Raw genomic sequence first — 21,608 nt, forward strand, 5'->3', positions numbered from 1 at the left:
AAACTGAAAGCTCCGAAGGGTCCATCCCTGAAACACACATAGTGGAAAATTCGAGCATCTAAGCAGGTGAGAACACCATTCCTGGCCCATTTCCATTAGCTGGGCTCTCAGAGGCTTCCTCTCTATCCCTTGGGTTAAGCTAAGGATGGTTACACTGGAAGTAAACACCCAAGCTGACTCCCACCTGGACTCCATGGGCCCCTGCTTCTCCAGGGGTCTGATCTTCTTGGGGTACACTGGCAGTGTGGTCGTGTCGATGACCCTGGTCTCCCCATTGTTGTACGTGAACTCCAAGGTGCCGTTCCATTCCCCGTGGGCTTTACAAACAATGGTGTTGGTGGGGTTGTGCTTCACCTCCGCTGTGACCCTGAATGAATGAATGAGTCACATGAATGTGTTTTGCAAGATCAACAAAACAGAGACTTGCTTCAGAAGGTGTACTCACATTTAGAGGATGGTTTTTTTATGGGGTTTTTTATGGAGAACGGATTGCTTTTTGCCATTCTGTTTAATGACTAGCTCTTACAAATGTGACCTAATATTGTTGATCAGAAAAAGAAAGCCATCGGCAGAAAAACGGGTGACACGTGAATGACGTCTGTATATCAGTGAAGAGAGATGCAGCAATGTTAATTTCTTACTTTTGATAAACAGACAAAAGTTACATGTTATTACTGGTGTGGGAATCACCCTGGACTCTTGGCATTGAGTGAACAGCATCTTACTCATAGCAGCGGCTCCGAGAGACCACCTTTTACAAGGGCCTTCGTAGGATCTGTGCCCCCCTGCCTTCCCCTGCCTGGCCTGACGGAGCTCCAGGCCTCCAACTCCGGGGGAAAGTACACCCCCACCTCCCTTTCCACCTTGAAGCTTGCTGCACAGAGTAATGCAATAGAAACGGGAAAGCAGTGGGCAGGAGCTAAAGCTTCTTTCTTGCTAATGGCCCAGCTCAGGTTGAACTTAGAGCTGTCAACACGGGCTAGGAAGCCTTCTCCCTGAGCCTGAGCAATGCCATGGCTGCGAGATGCTGAGGCAAAGACTTGTGGGTGGCATCAGGAATCTTCTGGCTGCACGTTCCGGAAGGGTGTGAGTAGTGCCCTGGCAATGTTTTAACAGCTGGCTCTCCAAAGGGAAAAAGACCTGATCTATGTAAGGCCTTTGCCATGCTCTGTGGTGCCCACCAGTCGGGCTACTGACATGGTCTGAGGGACCGTGGAGCTGTGGAGAAGCACATACAATCAGCTCTTGCAAGCCAGTGTGAGTGGCTCCAAAACAGCCACCAAAGGCATCCACTTTCCCAGGTGATACCCTGGCCTCCTCACATGAACCGTACAGAACACTTTCCAAGAAAAAGGGCGAAGACTAGAGCTTGCTTATATGATGCTCTATAACTGTGGCAATAAAAACATCTTCATGCTTCCCTCCAACAGCAGACTTTTCCTTCAATTTCTTAGCATCAGGTTCCCCAGCTTCTAAAAGAGGTAGTCCTGATCTAGAGGATACCAGATTCAGGATGTTTAACGAATCCAGCTTAACATGAAATGAGCTCTCAGGCAGTGTCTGAGCTCACAGACGGAACTACTTCAGAGCAGAGAAACAGACTGTGGCCCAGGGAAGGGAAAAGTCATTATTACAAATGGAAGCACTTCCTATTCTTCTAGTGCGTGTTGTGAATATATCGCCAAAGGATTTCACTCTAAGTGCAGACTGGGAAGGACTCAAAAATCCACCATATTGAGGGGTGAAAAGAAGAGCACCTCTTTTAAAAAATATCCGTGGGGGCGCCCGAGTGGCTCAAGTCAGTTGAATGGCTGACTTCGGCTCAGGTCATGCTCTCATGGTCTGTGAGTTGGAGCCCCACATAGGGTTCTGTGCTGACAGCTCAGAGCCTGGAGCTTGCTTCGGATTGTGTTCCCCTCTCTCTCTGCCCCTCCTCCACTCACACTCTATCTCTCTCTGTCTCTCAAGAATGAATAATGAATGGGGGCACCTGGGTGGCTTAGTCGGTTAAGCGTCTGACTTTCGCTTAGGTCATGATCTCGCGGTTCGTGGGTTCGAGCCCCGCATCGGGCTCTGTGCTGACTGCCAGCTCAGAGCCTGGAGCCTGTTTCAGTCTGTGACTCCCTCTCTCTCTGACCCTCCCCTGCTCACGCGGTCTCTCTCTCTCCTAGAAATAAATAAAACATTTAAAAAAAAAAAAAAGAATGAATAATGAATGAATAAATAAATAAATAAATATACTACTAATAAAAAAGATCTGTGAGCTTTATCTTGATTAACTCATCCCATGGCTGGAACCCAAGCTTCTGACAGAGGAAAGAAAGGGTTTTGTGAGAAGGGAAAGAAAAGGCTTCCCGGCGCCTCCTACCTGTGGACTTTCCCTCCGTAAAAAGGCTTCGTGTGGAATATCACTGTCGCCGAGTACCCAGTCTTGGCACAGCTGATGCTGACTTTTCCGCCAAGCTCCACCCACGGGATGGTGAGAATAGACCGAGCGTAGGCACTGGGCAGGGTAAACACGTACTCCTCCCCATGTTCCAGGAGCCTCAGCACACCTCCAGGGAGAGAGGAGGGGAGAGTCAGACATGCAAGAAAAGGAAGCTAGGGATCAAAAGGCTTAGAGATGAGAAACCAAACAGCCTCCTGCAACAGACATTGTGTCTCCCACTTCTGTAAAGGCAAGCCACTCACTGGCCACTTATTTATCCCATAACCCTCCTGGGGGCCAGGTGCTGTCCAAGGTGCTGAGAACACAAGGGTGAACAGACCCACTTTCTTCCTCCAAGGAGAACGAAACAGTAGACGTTCATTGCCAATCCAGCACAAAACTGTAACTATAATGAAGGCAGGAGAGAGAAGTGCCCGGTGTCCTGGAGCCCTCCAGCAGGAGTTGACGTGGAAATAGAACTCTCCCGAAGGAAGGGACGTTTGGGCCGGGTAAGAGTTGAGAAGGTAAAAAGAGGAAGGAAATATTCCAGGCAGAGGGAAGATCATGTGTGAAGGTGCTGTGGTGGGAAGGAGCCTGGTGAGCAGGAAAGGGCTGAGGGAAGGCCCATGTGTAGAAAAAAAGGGAATAGTTACAGGTGTGCAGGATTCAGTAGGGGCCAGACCTTCTTTTGAACTTTGAAATAGCATGTAAAGGACTTTTACCTTTTCATGAGAGCAGCAGAGATGTCTGTGGTTCATACGAAGTTAGAGAACTCAGACTGCACACTGCTATCAACCTAAGGCAGAGGCTGGCCACATGAGCAATCTGCCTCTAGACCTAGGGGTCCTCTGACCTAGGATTCATGCATTAGGGGCGGAAAGGTTTCAGTCCTCTGGAACAATGAAAAACTGTGTGGGTCTGCCTATTTTCTAGGAAAAGGGGCCACGATTTTCATCAAGTTCCCAAAGGCTGACATGACCACCCTGTAAATGCACTAACTCCCAGGGCTGCTGTATAATTGATGTGCTGAACAAAGTGCCCACCGAGGGCTGAAATCCAGCCCTTGTTTTGGTGTGGCCAGCCAGGTGCCCACAGTGAAGGAGTGGCATCTCACTCTACCCTGAGGCCCATACAGGCTGGCAGTGGCCCCGAGAACCAGGCTCCAGGCTGAGATCTGGTCTGTGTAAGGGGCCTTCTCCACATCCCACACTCCAGCGACCTGTACATGTCCCCACCGCTCTATCCCAGCTCATTCCCAGCCTGGCGATCAGGTGCGCTGTGCATCTCAGGAAGGAAGGAGCTACCCTTTGGTCACACATGGCTAGTGATGTCCCCTCCCCGGGCCCCTGCTCCTCCACTGAAAAGAGTGAAGAGTGGCATCAATGGTGCTCGTGTGCTGGCACTTTCTGGCTGCCAGGCATTCCTGGGGGCTTCACAACAACTCCATCTGGCAATAATTATTATTTTCAAATAAGGATGAGGAAATGGGAGAGTCAGGATGAGTGTTGTGGCTGGTCAGTTACTTCCTTCTAAGGCTAGACAAGTATCTGTATCAACTAGAGCTAAAATTTGTCCAGTACAGACTGACCGTGTGTTTATCTTAGTACTGATGAGCCTGCCGGGGGTCTGAGGAGAGATGGGCCGCAATTGTACAGAGGAGTCATGAATGCTGAGTTTCTAAAGTCAATGTGGAGATGCATACAACTATAATTCAATTTGCCCTTGAAAATTCCTTTAATCGGGGCCGCCTGGGTGGCTCAGCCAGTCGAGCATCGACTTCGGCTCAGGTCATGATCTCACGGTTTGTGGGCTTGAGCCTCACATGGGCCCTGTGCTGACAGCTCGGAGCCTGGAGCCTGCTTTGGATTCTGTGTCTCCCTCTCGCTCTGCTTCTCCCCTGCTCATGCTCTGTCTGTCTCTCTCAAAAATAAACATTTAAAACAAACATTTTTTTTTAATTTTTAAAATTTTTAAAAAAATTTATTTCTGAGAAAGAAAGGGGCAGTGTGAGCAGGGGAGGGTCAGAGAGAGGGGGAGACACAGAATCTGAAGCAGGTTCCAGGCTCTGAGCTAGCTGTCAGCACAGAGCTCAATATGGGGCTCGACCCCACAAACCGTGAGATCATGGCCTGAACCGAAGTCAGATGCTTAACTGACTGAGCCATCCAGGCACCCTTAAAAACAAAATTTACAAAAAGAAAGAAAATCCCTTTAATCGCCTGCGTGCTACAGTCTACAGAGAACAGACTAGACTTGTCTGGAACCAGCAGCCTCTCCATTAACTCCAGCAAAGTCCGTTCTGCCAACACAGAAACAGAGGCCTGGTCTGTACATCCAGTGGGACATGCTCGTATGTGTTTAGGCGTCTCAATCACTCCCAGGGTAGAGGTATGCTCACACACATGGGCACCTGCATGAGCCGAGACCATCAGGGAAAAACAGATTTGTGGGTCACTCACAATCACATGGGCAGGGCTAGGGGACCGATGTCACAGAGCATTTAAATCTCTCTCGTGCTCTCTCCCTGGCCAGGAGCATAACTGATCGTGTGTAATGTACACCCACAAGGGCATGGTCCCACTATACCAAATGCACCCAACATCAGAACAGACTGTCTTCTCCCCACTTCTCCAACTCGCCTTAGCTCTCGTAACTGAATGAACACATCTCCCTAAAGGGAAAACCGCAGGCCACCGAATGCTCTCATGCGGACCCTTGTCCCTCCTCCTACCTGGCGGAGGGTAGACTGCCCCTGAGGCCTGTCAGGCCCTGCCCTGTTCACACGCAGGGAGGGAACCTGTGTCTGGCAAGAAAAATGCACTGTGCTATGTCCATTCTCTTCTGATCAGGACCCTCGGAGAAGAACAGCCAGAACCGATAAGAGTTTTTGTTTCAGAGCCGACTGTGTCTGACTTCCTCAGATCAGGTGGCCTGAGAAGACAGCCTGGGACCAGTGGAAAGTCGCAGCTAATACCAGACACCTGTAGGACACCAACAGGTGAGAAGGACCAGGAATGAAAGCTGAGAAGAGACAGGTCACCTCAGATATCCCTCCCTGCCCCAGTTCTACCCGCAAGTTTCTGGTTCCGCCAGGGCCAGCCATTCTCATCATCTCAGAGATTGGGGCAGCTGAAGAGAACCCTAGGACCCTGCAGAGGAGGCTGCCAGTCCCCTGGCCAGCCTGCCTCCTGAGTCCCAGAGAAGAAGGCTCCCCGAGCCTGTATCCCTGCCCTCTGTGCTACCGAACTGCTCAGTAGTAAAACCCTTCCAAGGTGGCCTGTGTCTGCCCAATGCCACCACCTCACCTCCAAAGGCCCTGGTGTCCACAGGGGGTGAGCCCTTCCAGACCTCAGTCGGGAAGGCCCTGGAGGCTCTTGCCCAGTTACACATCTTGCCAGCAGCCCCTCTTCGCACAAGGACCACACGCACCCACGACTCCCACGTGCTGCCTCTTCCTGGCCCTGCTCTAAATATAAACTCTGTGACGTGGGGCTGGACAGCTCCTATCTTCTTTACCACCTGTTTACGTGGAGAACATGCCACGGTTTTCCTTAGACACCTGTGTGAGGTCACAGAGGGTCCAAGTCCTTGGTCACTCAGTCACCTGGCGACCTTGACTTCTCTGTGCCTCAGTTTCCTCGTTGTGGCACAGGGATGATGGTATCCACACCTCACAGGGCTGTGGTGACGAGAAGGTGATTCTAGAACCCCACCCAAAGCATCAGCCTGACACAGTGCCAGAATCTTGGAAGCTCCATGTCCCAGCTGCTGCGTGCTCTCCAGAGCCACTCTCGGGAACTGAGTTCCATTTATCCCATTTGGGAATGAAGAGCAAATCACGAAGTGGCAGTGGGTTATGCACACGGGGATGAAGAGGCAGGTGGGAGGCATCCTCTTCCCACTCCTCTTAAGAAAACTCTCTTGCAAACCTGAGGTTCACAGAAGGCCGTGAGTCCCAAAGCTGAGCTGATATGAAGGCACTGGTGGGGGGCTGGAGGGGCAGACCATGTTCCTTAGCTCTTCTCTGAAAATCCATGCATGTGAACATTGCCATTAAGTCACCTACAGTTATGCTTTCTCATATACAGACTCTTTTTTCAGGGTTGAACAGAAACAAAAAACCCAAAACCAAACCTGTCCGGGGACACCCGGGTGGCTCAGTTGGTTGAGCATCTGACTCTTGCTTTCGCCTCAGGTCATGATTTCACGGTAATGGGATCAAGCCTCGCATCGGGCTCCGTGCTGACAGCACAGAGCCTGCTTGAGATTCTTTTTCTCCCTCTCTCTCTCTCTGCCCCTCCCTCGCTCATGCTCTTTTTCTCTCTCAAAATAAATAATCTTAAAAAAACAAAACCTGTCCCTAATATAGATAAAAAAAAAAAAACCTATATTAATGCTAGACTTACAGATGGGCTTGTAAATGAAAGTTCTTTTTTAATTAGCCTAAGAGCTGAGAGCAGCGCCAAAATGCCAAATGATCAATACTTTCATGCTGCGATTTAGTCTTCAAGCTGCAAGATTTTCATTTTAAATCCCGCAAATCGATTTACCAATAAACATAAGGCGAAGCATGTGATTTTCAAATGGATCCATTTAAAATAATTTCACACCCGATCTCAATCTGAGGAACAAACATATTCCGGCAGGACACCACCTCTGGGAAGCACCGACTCAGAGAAAGTCACTCAGGGAAGCGGTCTGTGGGCCCAGCTGCGTTGGCGCTCACAAGCACTGAGCCAACGTGTCAGTTCTGTCACTAGAACGCATTGCCTTTCCCTACAGACTCAATTAAGAAGCTGCGTGTTGTTCCCAGGCGTTGAGGTTCTGAGCAGGCGAATGCCCCGGCCCCCCACGGACAGAGCTGTGGGGTTGACTGAGCAGCATCCCAATTAGGGTCTCCGAGTGCCACAGCGGAGGGACCAGAGTAGGGAGGCGGTCTCTGAGCTATGGCCTAAATGATTCAAGTAGTAATGAAGCATTGCTTGATGGCACTTTATTGTGGCCAAATACAGCACAGACTAAAGGCAATACTTTCAAAGAGGAGCCCATGTGTTTACTTACATACAACATTTCCAGTGAAGCCACCTAAGATCTTGTGTTTATGTAAAAAAAATTTTTTTAATGTTTATTTATTTTTGAGAGAGACAGAACGAGCAGGGGAGAGGGCAGAGAGAGAGAGAGAGGAGAGAGAGAGAGACGGAAGATCTGAAGCAAGCTTCTTGCTAAGAACAAAGAGCCCGACACAGGGCTGGAACTCACGAACTGCAAGATCATGAACTGAGCAGAAGTTGGACGCTCAACCGACCAAACCACCCAGGTGCCCCTCGTTTTTAAAATGGGAATGGAGGGGCGCCTGGGTGGCTTAGTCGGTTAAGCGTCCGACTTTCGCTTAGGTCATGATCTCGCGGTTCNGGGGCGCCCGGGGGGCTCGTTCAGTTAAGCGTCTCCACTCTTGGTTTCGGTTCAGGCCATGATTTCACAGTTCATGGGCTTGAGCCCCACGTTGGGCTCTGTGCTGACAATGTGGAACCTGCTTGGGATTCTCTTTCTCCCTCTCTCTCTGACCCTCCCCAGTGCTCATTGCTCGCACACGCTCTCTCTCTCTCAAAATAAACATTAAAAAAACAGGGACACCTGGATGGCTGTTGATTGAGCTTCTGACTTTGACTCAGGTCATGATTTTGTGGTTTGTGAGGTCAAGCCCCATGCTGGGCTTGCTGCTATCAGCGCAGAGCCCACTTCAGATCCTCTGTTCCCCTTCTCTCTGACCTTCCTCTGCTTTTATTCTCTCAAAAATAAATATTTAAAAATAAAATGAGTCAGAAAAACTGTTACTTCAAACTCAATCAACAAGTTTATGGAATGTGCTAGATCAGTATAAAGAATAAGTGAGGAGAGGTGCTGGGTGGCTCAGTCGGTTAAGCATCTGACTCTCAATTTCAGCTCAGATCACGATCTCACGGTTCATGAGTTCAAGCCCTGCTTGTGTTCATGAGTTCAAGCACTGCTCTGTGCTGAGCATGGAGCCTGCTCTCTCTCCCTCTCTCTGCCCCTCCCTTGCTTGTGCTCTCGATTAAAAAAAAGAAGAGAGGAAAAGTAAAACATCCTGCCTCTCCATACCAACCGCGACCCCACAAAAGAGCTCTGAGTAAAGGAACCAGAGCCATTTGCTCCAAAATTTGGGGATTCTTAGAAGTATTTTCTGGGGAAAATGAGGACCCTGGGTGTTAGAAAGTGCACATTCAATTAATATAAGGGGGGGATGGATGTAGCTACTTGAAGGGATTTAGGGAAACTTAAGGCATCACAAGAATGAGCCAACGGTCCTCTAACCCTTCCAGGCTCGTCCACAGCAGGAACACAGTGGGTAACCAGGAAGGGCTACATCCAGGAAGGGCCCTTCCACAGCCATCTGATTTCAGCACTTTCATGAGAAGCTTCAAGGAGAATTTCCAAGCAGGGAGACGTGAGAGCAGCACATTCTAATTCTGCCTCGGGGAAGGCCATGGCCAGGGCCTCAGGAGATCTCCTGCCCACGGAGAGCTTGGTGCCATGTGTCCAGGGCTGTGCAGAGTGAATCACAGGCCCCAGGCCCTGTCCACCGCCTGTGGAGACAGGGGAGCGAACACCCTAAGACCCCAGCGGCCTACCCTTTGACACACTGACCCTCAGCAACCGCCAACAGGAAGAGAAAGCGAAGCTGTCTGTTCACCTCAGGCGGAAGAGTGGTGGGCATCATGGGGGTAAAAGGACCCACCACTCTCAAGGAAAGTTCCAGAAGAGGTGGGCAGCGACCATGGGTGAAGCAAGGAGCCCTGGCAGCACAGGACAGAGCAGGGGGAATGGGGGAACGTGCCGGGAGGGAAGGGCCAGCATGGACATGTGGTTCTACACCCACCCCCTCACCAGAGCCCACTCCTCACATGGATGGCTGGGAAGACGCGGAGTTTCACGGACCGAAGAATTCCCTAAATCACTGGATTTGCAAATCCTCACGTTCACGGAACATTTCCAGATCTTTGTCCAAGGTCAAGAATCCCGGCTTAGGGGCCCAGAGTCTGCGAGATCCCTGCTCAGTCCTATTCTTTAAGAATCGGTGGTTTTCCCTGGCCTTGACACACGGCAGCGGGCGTTTCTGCGCAGCCCCGGGAAAGCCCCAGAAAGGAACCTGAACAAACTCTGTGCCTGAAGATCCACTGATCAGAAGACGTCATCATCAGTGGGCACTGACTCTGGCTCGTCACAGACTCAACGTGCTTGCGTGTAGCAGGGAGGAAGAGAAAAGTGACGGTCCGTCCGTCTCCCTCTGGCACCCATGCCCTCGCCACTCCCGCCCCATCTGTTCACACAGGGACCTTGAGGACGCTGCTGAAGCCATGCCCCCCTCCACGGGTGCCCACCTCACCCATGTCCCCCGTGCAGCCCCAGTGATCGGGCCCCTCCTCGCCAACCCATCCCCTGTGCCCCAGCCACAGAGCCTCCTGAAGTTTCTAGAACACCCCGGCTTTGCGCTCCTGCCTTGGGCATCCCTTCTGCTCTCTGCCCGGAGTGCCCTTCCCTCAGCCATCTGCCTGGCTCCTTGCCCACCTGCTTCAAGCCTTTACTCGAAGGCCACCCTCTGGATGAGGGCTGCCCTATCACAAACAGCAGCAACCACCCCCGCCCAGGGCGCCCTGCTCGCTGTCCCGCTTTGTTCTGTCGGTGCCACTCAGCGGTCACACTGCACGTTTCCTGTGACATGTGCATCAGATGACAGCTGAGGGCAGGGGCTTCTGTCCTGCCCCGGTCACTGTCGCGTCCATTTCACAGAAGGACGGAAGAACAGATCAGTGAATGAATAAACCCATGGCCGCTCTGAACCCTCCCATTAGAGATGAGGAAGTAAACACACTGCAGACAGGTGATCTACACACACGTCCACGCCTCACCTTCTTTAAACAAACGTATTTCATCTTTGAAGAATCCGTTAGGTGGGAACTTCAGCAGAAGGAAATTACATGCGATGAGATGAATCTCCTGAATGCTGACTTCAGCTTATAAATAACAGGGAAGCCCTCACTGGTGCAAACCTTGGGGCGTTGGGGGGCCTCTGGCACCGTGGGGAAACACAGAGCCCCAGAGAAGTCAAAACCAAGATCAACGCCGCCCCCATTTCTTTGTGCATGCCTGAGTGGGCCATCGTGCAAACACACACCTCCCACACAGGGGGACCCCCAAGCCTGCACTGTGCTCCCAGCTGTTGGCAGCACGGGTCCCCATGGGCTGGGACCCATGCTCTCAGCTCCGGGCTGCAATGCACCTGCTGGGACCTGCCACACAGCCTTAATCCGCATAGTCCGATGCAGAGGCAGTCTCTGTTTTATGACGGCCATCAAAGCTAGACAAACTAACCTCATACTGGGATTGTCCCAATTGGAAAATGGCCGCAATGCTACACCCCCACAAAAGAGCATGTAACGGGGGGGAAAGCACATTCACCATCAGTGGGGCGCCTGGTGTCTCAGTCGGTTAAGCATCCGACTTCGGCTCAGGTCATGATCCTGTGGTTCGAGGATTTGGGCCCTGCGTCGGGCTCTGTGCTGATGGCTCAGAGCCTGGAGCCTGGTTCGGATTCTGTGTCTCCCTCTCTCTCTCTCTCTGCCTCTCTCCTGCTCATGCTCTGTCTCTCTCAACAATAACAATTTTAAAAAACATTAATCATGGGTGTGATTTATTCAAGGTCCTTCCCCTCAACACAGACAACCCAACCCCATCTGAATCTCGGAGAAACTAGGTGGGCGGGGGTCAGCCTGGTGACCGGGGAGTCCCTGGCCTCCTTCACAAATTGATGAACCTTCTATGGTGAATTTCCTGACCCTGACTGATGCTTGAGAGGAAGGACCCATTGGCACACGCCACTTGGCTGAATGCTGAGACCGTGTGCAAGGAGGACCCCCGTGAAGGCCCGACATGGGTGCTGGGCTCCTCTGTGGGCATCCTGGAGTTGCCGTGTCATCTACGCACAGAGGACAAGCAGGTCAGAGGGTGAGCCTACAGCCCGAGGCAGGACAGAGACATGGACCCCAGAGTGGTGTGGGCACTCACACCACACATAATGAAATGTTTGTACTTTGCGTCTCTGCTTCTGGTCCTCCTACCCTCTCTCGAATCTATTTCAATCAGGTTTTCACGAGCACCATTCCATGGGCAGCGCTTGTTAAGGCCACCGAATGACCATTGCAGCCCACCATCCAGGGGCCCATTCTCGGGCCTCACCTTCCCAGGATGAATCAGCACCGTCTGCCTCAGTGGACCACTCTGTCGCCTCTTGGCCACCTTTCTTCACCCAGCTTGCCGGGAACACATCCCGTCCCCTCTCCTTCTCTGACCCTTCCTCTTCAGTCCCCCTGACCAGTGTTCCTCACCTTTTGGGCCTCTTGGTGCTTCGGGACTGCAGGGATCAGGCTCTCTCCCTAATCTCGTCATGTGCCAGGACTTAAATCACCAGTTGTGACGTCTGCCAGGCCTCTGTGTACACGCTGTGTCCTCGAGCACATGCTTGCATGTCCGAACCATGACATGACCTCACTGAACCCCTGAACTCTTCCTTCAACTGGGTTTCCTTCCCAGACCCCTCCCCCACTTCCGCTTCCCCAGCTCAGTGAACGGCTAGTCCATCCTTCTAGGTGCTCAGCTTGAAAGTCTCGGTGTCACCTCTCAGGCCCCACATCCAACCTGAGGCAAATCCTTCTGGCTCTCTCTCCCTCAGAAGACATCCAGACTTCTGGGGCGCCTGGTTGGCTCGGTCAGCTGAGCGTCTGACTTCGGCTCAGGGCATGATCCCACAGTTTGTGGGTTCAAGCCCTGCATCGGGCTCCGAGCTTGGAGTCTGGTTTAGATTCTCTGTCTCCCTCTTTCTCTGCCCCTCCCCACTAGCGCTTTCTCTCTCAAACACAAGCAAACATCATATTTAAAAAAAAAAAAGAAGAATACATCCAGACCTTTACCAAGTCTTCCCTCCTCCACCGTTTCACCCTAGTCCCGGGCACTGTCACCTCAGGCCTGGGTTATTGTCACCACCTCCTGACTGGTCTCCTGGCTGATACCTTCACTCCTCTTACAGTCTATTTTCAACAAGCATCTGGAACAACGCTGCTAAATAATGAGTCAGATCACGGTACTCTTCTCCCGAAACCATTAACGGCTTTACAGTTCACTCAGTATAAACGCCAAAATCCCTGCAAGGGCCCCCAAGGCTCTACGTGATCTGGCCTCAGTCACCGCTCTGACCTCACCCCTGTTCCCTGCCCTGTTCAGCCTGCTCCAGCCCCAGGGGCTCCCTGTCTTCCACATGCCAGGGACCACCCTGCCTCTGGGCCTCCATCTTGTTCTTCCTGCGGCGCACACTCTTCCCCGGATGGCCGCATCGCCGGTGAGGCTCGTCCTTCACCACCTGCTCCGGGTTTTTGCTGAAATGTCACCTTGCCTGTGAGGCCTTCCCAGCCACCATCCCGTCCCGTCTTGAGGCTCCACTGCTCCAAGGTCCCTCCCCTGCTTTATATTTCTCTGTAGTACTTAACACCTCCCAACACGACCTACATAATTTTATTTTCCAAGTAGAACCAAAGTAGGTAAGTATGGAAGCTTGACGAAGACAGAGAAGTTATGTGTGTCTGTTTTGTTACAAGGATCCACAGCTCTTAACGCAATGACTGGCATAGTAGGTGCTCAATAAAAATGTCCTCAGTGAATGAGATGTATTCTTATCTTGTGCGATTTGGAAGGGCTTTTCAGGAACCACGTGTGGATGCCTGAGGACTGAATTTTGTGCTGGATTTTCTTCTTTCCCTGAGAAGAGAGTCACTGAGGCCTCAGAGACTCAAAGGAATTTGTGGCTGAAAGAAGTCGAAGGACCAGGGGTCCAGACACTTCAATTTAACAAGGAATTTTACAGGTTTCTTTGAACAATGAATAACTTCATGCACAGCTTATTTGCCAAAACAGGGATGTGTGATCCACACGCGGCATGATTACACAGTTCCTGCTTCAGAATCCCTAGCAGAATCCAGAGATTACCTTGGGACTGTTTAGGAGCAGTATTTGGAAGAGGCAGCACTATCATCTTTCCTGTCTGAGAGCCAGAACACGGGTGAGAATGAACAAAAATGTGTTTTCACACATTTGGAGCTAACTCTAATATTCACTCAAAGCTAAAAATAAAAATAGTATGTAAGGCACCCCCCAACCCCTGCCGCCACACATAATGTGTAAAGATCCAGGTGCATCCTATCTAGTCTGTGACCATGGACCCGCTGGGAAATCACCAGGACCTGGGTCCCGAAATAACAAAACCCGTCCCCTCTTTTCCACCCAGCCACCCACTCACCCCCACCTGCAAAACAGAATAAAAACAACTCCACACACAAAATCATCACCTATCAAGTACACAGACATTCCCATGGAGGAGCCGAGCTCCACCAAACGTATGACATGGCTTACCTTCCCCTATCATGGAGACCCCCACGGACATGCCCATGAACTTGCTTTTGGTCCATACATGAGTGTTGACGCACAGTCTCTTCTCCTTGCACTCACAGTAGAAGCAGGAGATGGGAGGGTGGTGGGATACTTGCTCGGCCACGAACCTGAGCTTGTAGCTCTGGGCAGGGTCCTCAGCCTCCGGGTGTTCGTGGCTAGCAGGACAGTGGGGAGAGGTCCTCTTTGGCTTGACCCTGTCCTTGGGGACCTCCCAGGAGCAGTGAAATGTCTCCCCGATGATGGGGTTGTAGGGCTTCTTGGCCAAGGCCCCTTTGCGGCCCTCGTGGAAGGCTGTGAGGTAATACTCCACAAAGCAAATGACCCTCTCCTCCGGCGTGGCTCCGGCAGCGATGGCCAGCAGCAGGTCCGGGTGTGCCATGAAGTCTGCATACATCTCCAGCAAGGAGCGCTTCTCCAGGATAAACGTGGGAAGAACCACCTACATGCGGAAGGAGACACTATCAGACAGGAGTCCCCGCGGCCGCCATCACGCAAGCCCCACAAGACCTAAGCCAGGGAATCGTTTCTTTTGATTTGTATACACATGACAAACCAGGGGACATGAAGTCACAGAAACGAGAAATGGCCACGCTGGTGGCACAAGGCCAACCCAGCGTGGTGGACAAGGCGGTTCTGGGAAGCTGTCTTCTCTGCTCATCTGGACAAGGAAGAGCAGTCTCCGGGTCCCTCCGCCCCTGCCACACACAACCCTCTTTCACTCCTCCATCCTTAGACATGTGCAGAAAACAGTTCAGAAGGGCTGTCTCCCTTTCTTCCTGACCTCAGACACAACCAAGGGGGGTGCTCGGTGCCTCCCCACAAACATGGAAACTGGGCATCCATTGGCGGCTCATCAAAGGGAGTCCAGGCAGCCCAGTACACACCACCACTAGGAGTGCCGATTGGGAGACCTTGGTTAGAAGAGTAGCGTATAAATCCCAACGTGATCAAGGCAGAGCTGCAGTGAGAAGCTGGCCCCTGGCCCGGGGCTCTGGGAGGCAAGGCCAGTCGGCCAGCAGATGTCCTCAGAGCTGTCTTGGAGAAGAGGGGCCATTTACGGAGGCTGCTGTGCAAGGCTGGGCCAGAAGAAATAAGCACAAGTTACAGAATCTTCTGGAAAATGGACTGGCACAGCGGCCACACCTAGGTCTGGTATCAGCACCACTACCAAAGAGGAGTAGAAATCTGGATGGGACAGAACAAAGAGGCTCCTCCTTGATCCAAAAGGGATCCAGGCAATCACTCGGTGCCCCTACATCCCCAGGGAGGAGGTCAGTCAACGCAAAGGAAGGACATTCTGAAACTGGTCTGGAAAGCAGGTCACTCATTACTATCGCTGATGGGCGGGAGAGAGCCAGCCTGTTTCTCATGCTCTGCAGTGATCTCCACGTGACTTCGATACTGGGGTATTAACATCCTGCCCACTGGGCTGCAGACGGCAGCTTGCACTCCCCTCCTCATCGGGGTCACAGGACTTTGAGGCTAGCAGGCTGACCATGGCTTGATGGCTCCTCCCTGACACCCTCCAAGGGGGGTTGAGGGGGAGGAGCCAAACCAGTTCAAGGCCTCGGGAGGGCTGACACTCCCTCCTTAAGTGACAGAGTCTGTCCTTCTTCGTTCACAGAGGAGTACCCAGCTCCTGAGAAAACACTCACTGACTGCAAATATCAAAAGGCTTACAGATCCGCCCCTGCACCTCTCAGTTTGCTCAGACGCCTTCCCTGCAAAGGATGGACATACAATGGGAGAGGCACGTCCTGGAGGAAGAGACAGACAGGCAGGCAGAAGAAAGCCCAGCCCACTTGGGAGGGGACACTGGAGTCTTTATTTTCGCTGTTCTTTCCAGTAAATACTCTGCTGGGGGACAGTACATGCATTAGGAAAAAGGCAGCTGGCTGTGGAGTTAAACATGTAACACAGTCCTTGGGTCATAAAAAGACCCCGAATGGTAACAAGTATTTTGTGGTGTTAGAATTGAGCGATTTTTACATTTTTTCCTGAGTGTCCTTCTACTTGGCTTTTACAATATATTGGAAGGAAAAAAGACATTATTTAAAACACAAGTATGCAATTTACTGGAGAGTTCCAGTTTCCTTTCAGCCAAAACTTGACGAAACTGAGGATCTGGCTGGAGGGTGTGAGGGGCCGGAGAGAGTCCATTCTGGCTCCCAATGGGCTTCAGATGCCGGTTATTCCTTCCTGTGTCCTGTGGGGACGGGTCCTCCGTCTGCTCTTCCGATGGGGCCCACGTAGCCGCGTTCTCCCCATGGCCTCCCTCTAGCAGGTGACCCACGGCAGAGTAAAGGGGAGGCAGAAGCAGCCCCAACACTGGTTGTTGCTCACTCTCCTGCCCTCAGAGCAGCCCAGAATCTCCCCCGGGAGCTCCGCCAAATGGATTTACGCAGCCTTGGAAACACGCCCAATGAGCTGAACCAACTAACACAGACAAGAAGCCCCAAGTGTCGGCACCTCCAGGCCTTCCCCAAGACGCTCCACTTCCTGCTGCCTCCCTTCCCTGGCAGGACCCTGTGATCGTGAGGGAACCAGGGAGGGAAAGGGCAGAACTGCCAGGAGGGCGGTTGGCCCCGAAAGACACAGCTCCCGTGAAGGGGACTCCATGGCCTTGACTTGCATCCTTCTCTGCACTCAGGGACTGGGCTTCTCTGGCCACAAATCCAGCTCTGGACAAGGAGAATTCTCAAGTTTGTAGCAGAGATTGAACTTACAAGGAAAGAGGGGTGCCTGTGTGGCTCGGTCAGTTACGCATCCAACTTCAGCTCACGTCACAATCTCGCGGTCCGGGAGTTTGAGCCCCATGTTGGGCTCTGTGCTGACGGCTCGGAGCCTGGAGCCTGCTTCAGATTCTGTGTCCCCCTCTCTCTGCCCCTCCCCCATGCACGCCCTCTCTCAAAAATAAACATTAAAAAAAAAAAAGAAATCACAAGGAGGGAAGCGACTACAATGGCTGCTCTCTCGGTATCGACTTCTGAAAAGGGCAAGAATGTAAGACAATTCCCCCAACATAGCATCTCTGAACTCAGGAGCTGGGGGATTAAAACAAAATAAATAGGAAAAAGAACTCCACTCAGCACTCCAAATCACTGAATATCAGAACTGACGGGGACCCTCACGGTGATGGAGTCCAACGCTCTGGTCTCACAGGTGAGGGGACAGAGATGGGGGGTGGGGAGGGAAGGCACTGCGCAGGAAGTTTGGAGCTCCCAACTGCACCCAAAGCTCTGCCCATTACCCCTGACATGTCACGATTTTTCTGTTTCAGGCTAACGGGCATTTTCTCTCTCTCAGCGGACTAGGGAGGTTAGAGTTCACTGCACAGACACCGAGGACATACTGTGTCCTGAGAGGCAGGATGTGGCACAGAGGAAATGGTGGCACAATGGCCCCACCTTCGAGTCCACTCTCCTTCTCCCAGAATGACCAGGCAATCCCCCATCCCAAAACTACCATGAGTACTAATTACCACCAGGAGGGAGACCATCAGCAATTGAGAAAGGCAAGCACAGTGCCCCCGCCTGGAGAAGTGCAGCTATGGCTTCCTCACTGGCCTTCCCACTCTCTGTCAGGCCCACCTTGACTTCGTCTCCACATCACCACCAGACCCATCTCTAGAATCTCTACAAGAGACAAATGAAGTCCAGCCTGGCCCTCATACCCCAAAATTCATCTGGTGGGACATTATCCCTCATTTTGTGCCCCAGCCCTTCCCTTACAAGTACCCATTCCCCTCCCCCTGCCCCCACACTCAATCCTATTTCCCTTGTCTGCCCTCCTCCTGCCTCGTCTAAGTGATAAACTGGAACTCAGCTCACGGGTAACTTCCTCTGTGAAGCTTTTCTGACAGCTCCTGCTCCTGGGGCTCAACCATCAGCTCCCCCCTCCAGAATCTCACTGTGCCACGCACATCTCCGTCATGGCATCGATGATGCTCCTTGTGAGGAAGAGCATTACTGGGACAATTTGGGAACCTTTTACCGTGGGCCATATATGAAATTTGCGGAGTGTGCCAAGTGCGCCATGCGGGAGAACGTCCTTGTCCTTGGGGGATACTCACGGACAGATGCAGGGGGGACGCGTCATGTCTGCCAACGTACTCTGAAATGTGCATCGAAAAACAGACATACGCTCATACATGCAGGGGTGTATATGGGGCTGCAGAGCAAGAGGAGAGGGAGAGAGAAGTCAAGAGAGAGTGGGAGAGAAGAGAGGAGGAAGAAGAAATGCCAAGTAGCAAAATGCTAACAACTGGCAAATAAAGGCAAAGGTTACCCGGAAGCTCACAGCTACTACTGCAGCTCTCGCACCGACCGGAACGTGCAAAATAAACACATGGAGGGGCAGAGAAAAAGGCTCTAGTCAGGATGTGGTATCTGACAACTTATCAACTTTCTTTTAAAAAAGAAAAAAAATTTTTTTAATTTGAAAGAGAGAGAGCATGAGTGGGGAAGACGGGCAGAGGGAGAGCGAGAAGCTTAAGCAGGCTCCATGCTCAGAGTGGATCCGGACATGGGGCTCCATCCCACGACCCTGGGATCATGACCTGAGCTGAAATCAAGAGTCGGCTGAAAAATCAAGAGTCGTATGCTCAACCAACTGAGCCACTCAGGTGCCCCAGAGCTTACTGGTTTTCAGAGACAACCCTCCCCTGACTGCAGACTCAGCGAATGTGTTCTCACAGCCAAGGCCCACCCTCTAGGTATATATTCTGCACTTGAAACTGAGGCTGCAGCTTTGTCAGACCTGGAAAAAGTAGAAAACCCGGAGAGACAGAGGAGAAGGGGCTGCGAGTGGAATAACTATTTCTTCTTCCATCAACTGTCTGTGCTGGTGGTGGTTTGTGCGGAATCCCAGATCGACGGCTTTAAAAACCAGCATCCTGAACGTCTCGGGGAGGGTAACATACTTTTCGTGAAAGCAGGTTTCTCTGTCTCATACGATCTCCCTGCCTTCTGTGTGTGTGTGCCTTTGCAGATAAGTCACTTAATCATCCATTCCTTGGGCAGCGAACACTGGAGGTACAGCGCCAAGAAGCGGTGAGTGCCAACTGGGCTGTCTGCCTCCAATGGAGACGTGACGATGTGCCAGCTGTTCAGACCGACAGCATCCAAATGGCTGAAATCCCCACTGCAGATTTATCGAGCCATCAATAAGGGCTGCCTTTTCTCCCGTTAACATAATTAAGACAATGAACTACTACTCTGGGGAAAGAAGAAAACAAAAAGCGAGGATCTGTGTTCGGACTCAAACAATTAATTATGTTGAAAGTCGCATCAATCTACAAGTAAGTAACTATTCTTCAGGCTGGGCTCTTAGAACGTTGAAAGAATGGATCATGCATCGAGAAAAGTGAGAGGGCCCCCGGAAAGAGTGAGAGTCCCTTCCCCCTAATGGGGAACACAGAAGGCTTCTGCAAAGCAAGGCCAGCAGGTGCGATTTTCTCCAAGGAAACATCAGTTGACTTAAGCTTGAGAATCATCTACATAACACTCCGTCCTTAGATGGGCAGACCCAGCCAGTGCATCCAAGCAAACAGAGAGGCTGAAACCACACACCGAGACCAATCTATGCAATTCCTTTAAGAAAACCAGGCAAACACACAGAAACCCAATCTTACAAAATAAAGGGCAGATAATTCATACTGACAAAGGTTTCTTTACCTAGCCTACAGGTTGCTTCCTGGGCTTTCCTCAAAGTGTCAGCTCCCTTCACATGGTCTCACAGCAGTTGGGACATTGTGAAAGACATTCATGAAGACTTGGGATGGCAAGAGTTTGAAATAAAGCTTTACTTTTTCCAAGAAGATTTACTACATGAAGGGAGATGCATCTGTGAAAATCAATTCCTGGGTTCCCCCTCTGCATCCCAGATGTCGGCTTGCATGAGGGAATCAGAAGCCGTGAGCTGACATTCATCTCTAGGCAGTTACGGTCATGTCTACTTGGGCAAGGCCATCTCTCTGAGACTCAATTCCTCTGCTGTAAAATGGGGAAGATAAGAGCACCAATCTTCTAGAATTACAGGAGAGTGCAAAATCAGCCTGGCGCCCACCCAGCGCACAGTACACACTCATCCTGCTGGTGGCTGTTATGATTAGGGATCAGCACCTTCAGCTAGAGACCCGTGGAAGCTATGAACAGCGGAGATCAGACAAAAACTTATCACAAAACGTTTCAGTGACAAACTTGAAGACGAAGTCTCCATGACAAGCACAACCCTCGGGACCACCTCTGAAGCTTCTGTAAATGCTGAATTATTTGAGAAAAAGGAGAAATAACTGTGTAAAACAAGAGAGGTGTGGTAAGAATGTGTGAATGTTTCAAACTGAAGCCGTTTGTGGAACTCAAGGCAGGTACAGTGCTTTGGGCTTCACCTTAGCTGGTTTGATCTTCCGAGTAATGGTGAGCTGGTATGACAGTTCCATTTTACAGAGGAGAAAACTGAGGCCCAGTAGGGCGCTGGAATAAGAACCAGCTCTGCTGGGTCAAGGCCCATGCTGGATCCCTTGCTGCCCCGAGGAGGCTGGGCGGCTCACTATCACTCACTGGAAGCCTTCCTAGAAAAGCAGGGTTGACAAGCTCCTGCCAATAACACAAGCAGGAAGTGTGGACAGGACACACGCTGCCTCCTCCATGACGCGGGTTCCCACAGACAAGCTTTAGGAAGCCACAGTACCACTGGGCATTCTATTAAAAGGCAAGCATCTCAGGACAGGAAGTGGGCTTCACTTGATAGCATACTAAAAACAAGATTCGGAGAGAAGGGCCAAAGGCATTGGGAAGGGAAGCGGATGCAATACTTGTGGGAATAGAACACCAAATACCCACAGCTGCGCTGAGTTCATTTCCAGGGTAAACCCAGGCTCTTCTGACCCTTCTCATAAAAAGCTCCCCCTTTGGAGGAGGAGCTTAAGCACAGCAACACTGAGCTTTTTGCAAACCTGGAAATTTAGCCTAATAAAACAATCAAAGGAGAAAACCTGGCGGTGCCTGGGTAGCTCAGTCAGTTGAGTATCTGACTCTTGATTTCAGATCAGGTCAGGTCATGATCCCAGGGTCCTGGGATCGAACCCTGTATTGGGCTCTGTGCTGGGCATGGAGCCTGCTTGAGATTCTCATTTTCATTCTCTCTCTCTCTCTCTGCCCCTCCCCCACTCACTTGCGTGCACTCTCTCTTCAAAAAAACCCAGAAAACAAAAAACAAAACAAAAAGGAGAAAACCTGTATGTTCGAAGATGTCTACTATCTCGTGATAGGCTCAAGAACCACAGGGAGACATGTGACCAGTCACACTTGGTTGAGGCGGGACCTGACCATGTGGAACCTTGGTGGAAGGTTGGGCGGCCATTAAAGACAAAAGGGGCAATGACAGTGATCTCTTCCTCAAACCTGCTGCTGAGTATATGGCTGCTGGCTGTCGCGGGATCTGTGACACGAGGGGCCGACAGGCTACAACCCTGCACTAAATCCCCACCTGGTTTACACATGGTCCTACTGGAACAATTCAGGCAATTCTTTAAGAACTCAGAGAAGTTTAAGAATTGTGTGGGCAAGCTTCTCTTGGCATAAGAATCCTGTCTACCATAATTGCTGGGGTAAGTAGAAAGTTAGGGGTCCCTGGAAAACTAAAAAGGAGACATAGCTTTCTT

At 51.3% G+C, this 21,608-nt stretch overlaps 1 protein-coding gene across 1 annotated transcript in view; it reads right to left on the reverse strand.

Annotated features, from left to right (window-relative positions):
• OSBPL10 (oxysterol binding protein like 10) overlaps window positions 1-21,608 on the reverse strand; it is a 221,406-nt gene that overhangs the window by 7,614 nt on the left and 192,184 nt on the right. Inside the window, exons 9-11 of the mRNA XM_077753734.1 lie at window positions 13,907-14,384; window positions 2,369-2,555; window positions 185-367 (exon numbers count right to left, since the gene is read on the reverse strand). Coding sequence (XP_077609860.1) covers window positions 185-367; window positions 2,369-2,555; window positions 13,907-14,384 — 848 coding nt within the window. The remainder of the gene's footprint in view (window positions 1-184; window positions 368-2,368; window positions 2,556-13,906; window positions 14,385-21,608) is intronic.

Source organism: Crocuta crocuta, unplaced genomic scaffold (assembly GCF_008692635.1).
Source record: "Crocuta crocuta isolate KB4526 unplaced genomic scaffold, BGI_CrCroc_1.0 scaffold655, whole genome shotgun sequence".
Lineage (NCBI taxonomy): Eukaryota > Metazoa > Chordata > Mammalia > Carnivora > Hyaenidae > Crocuta > Crocuta crocuta.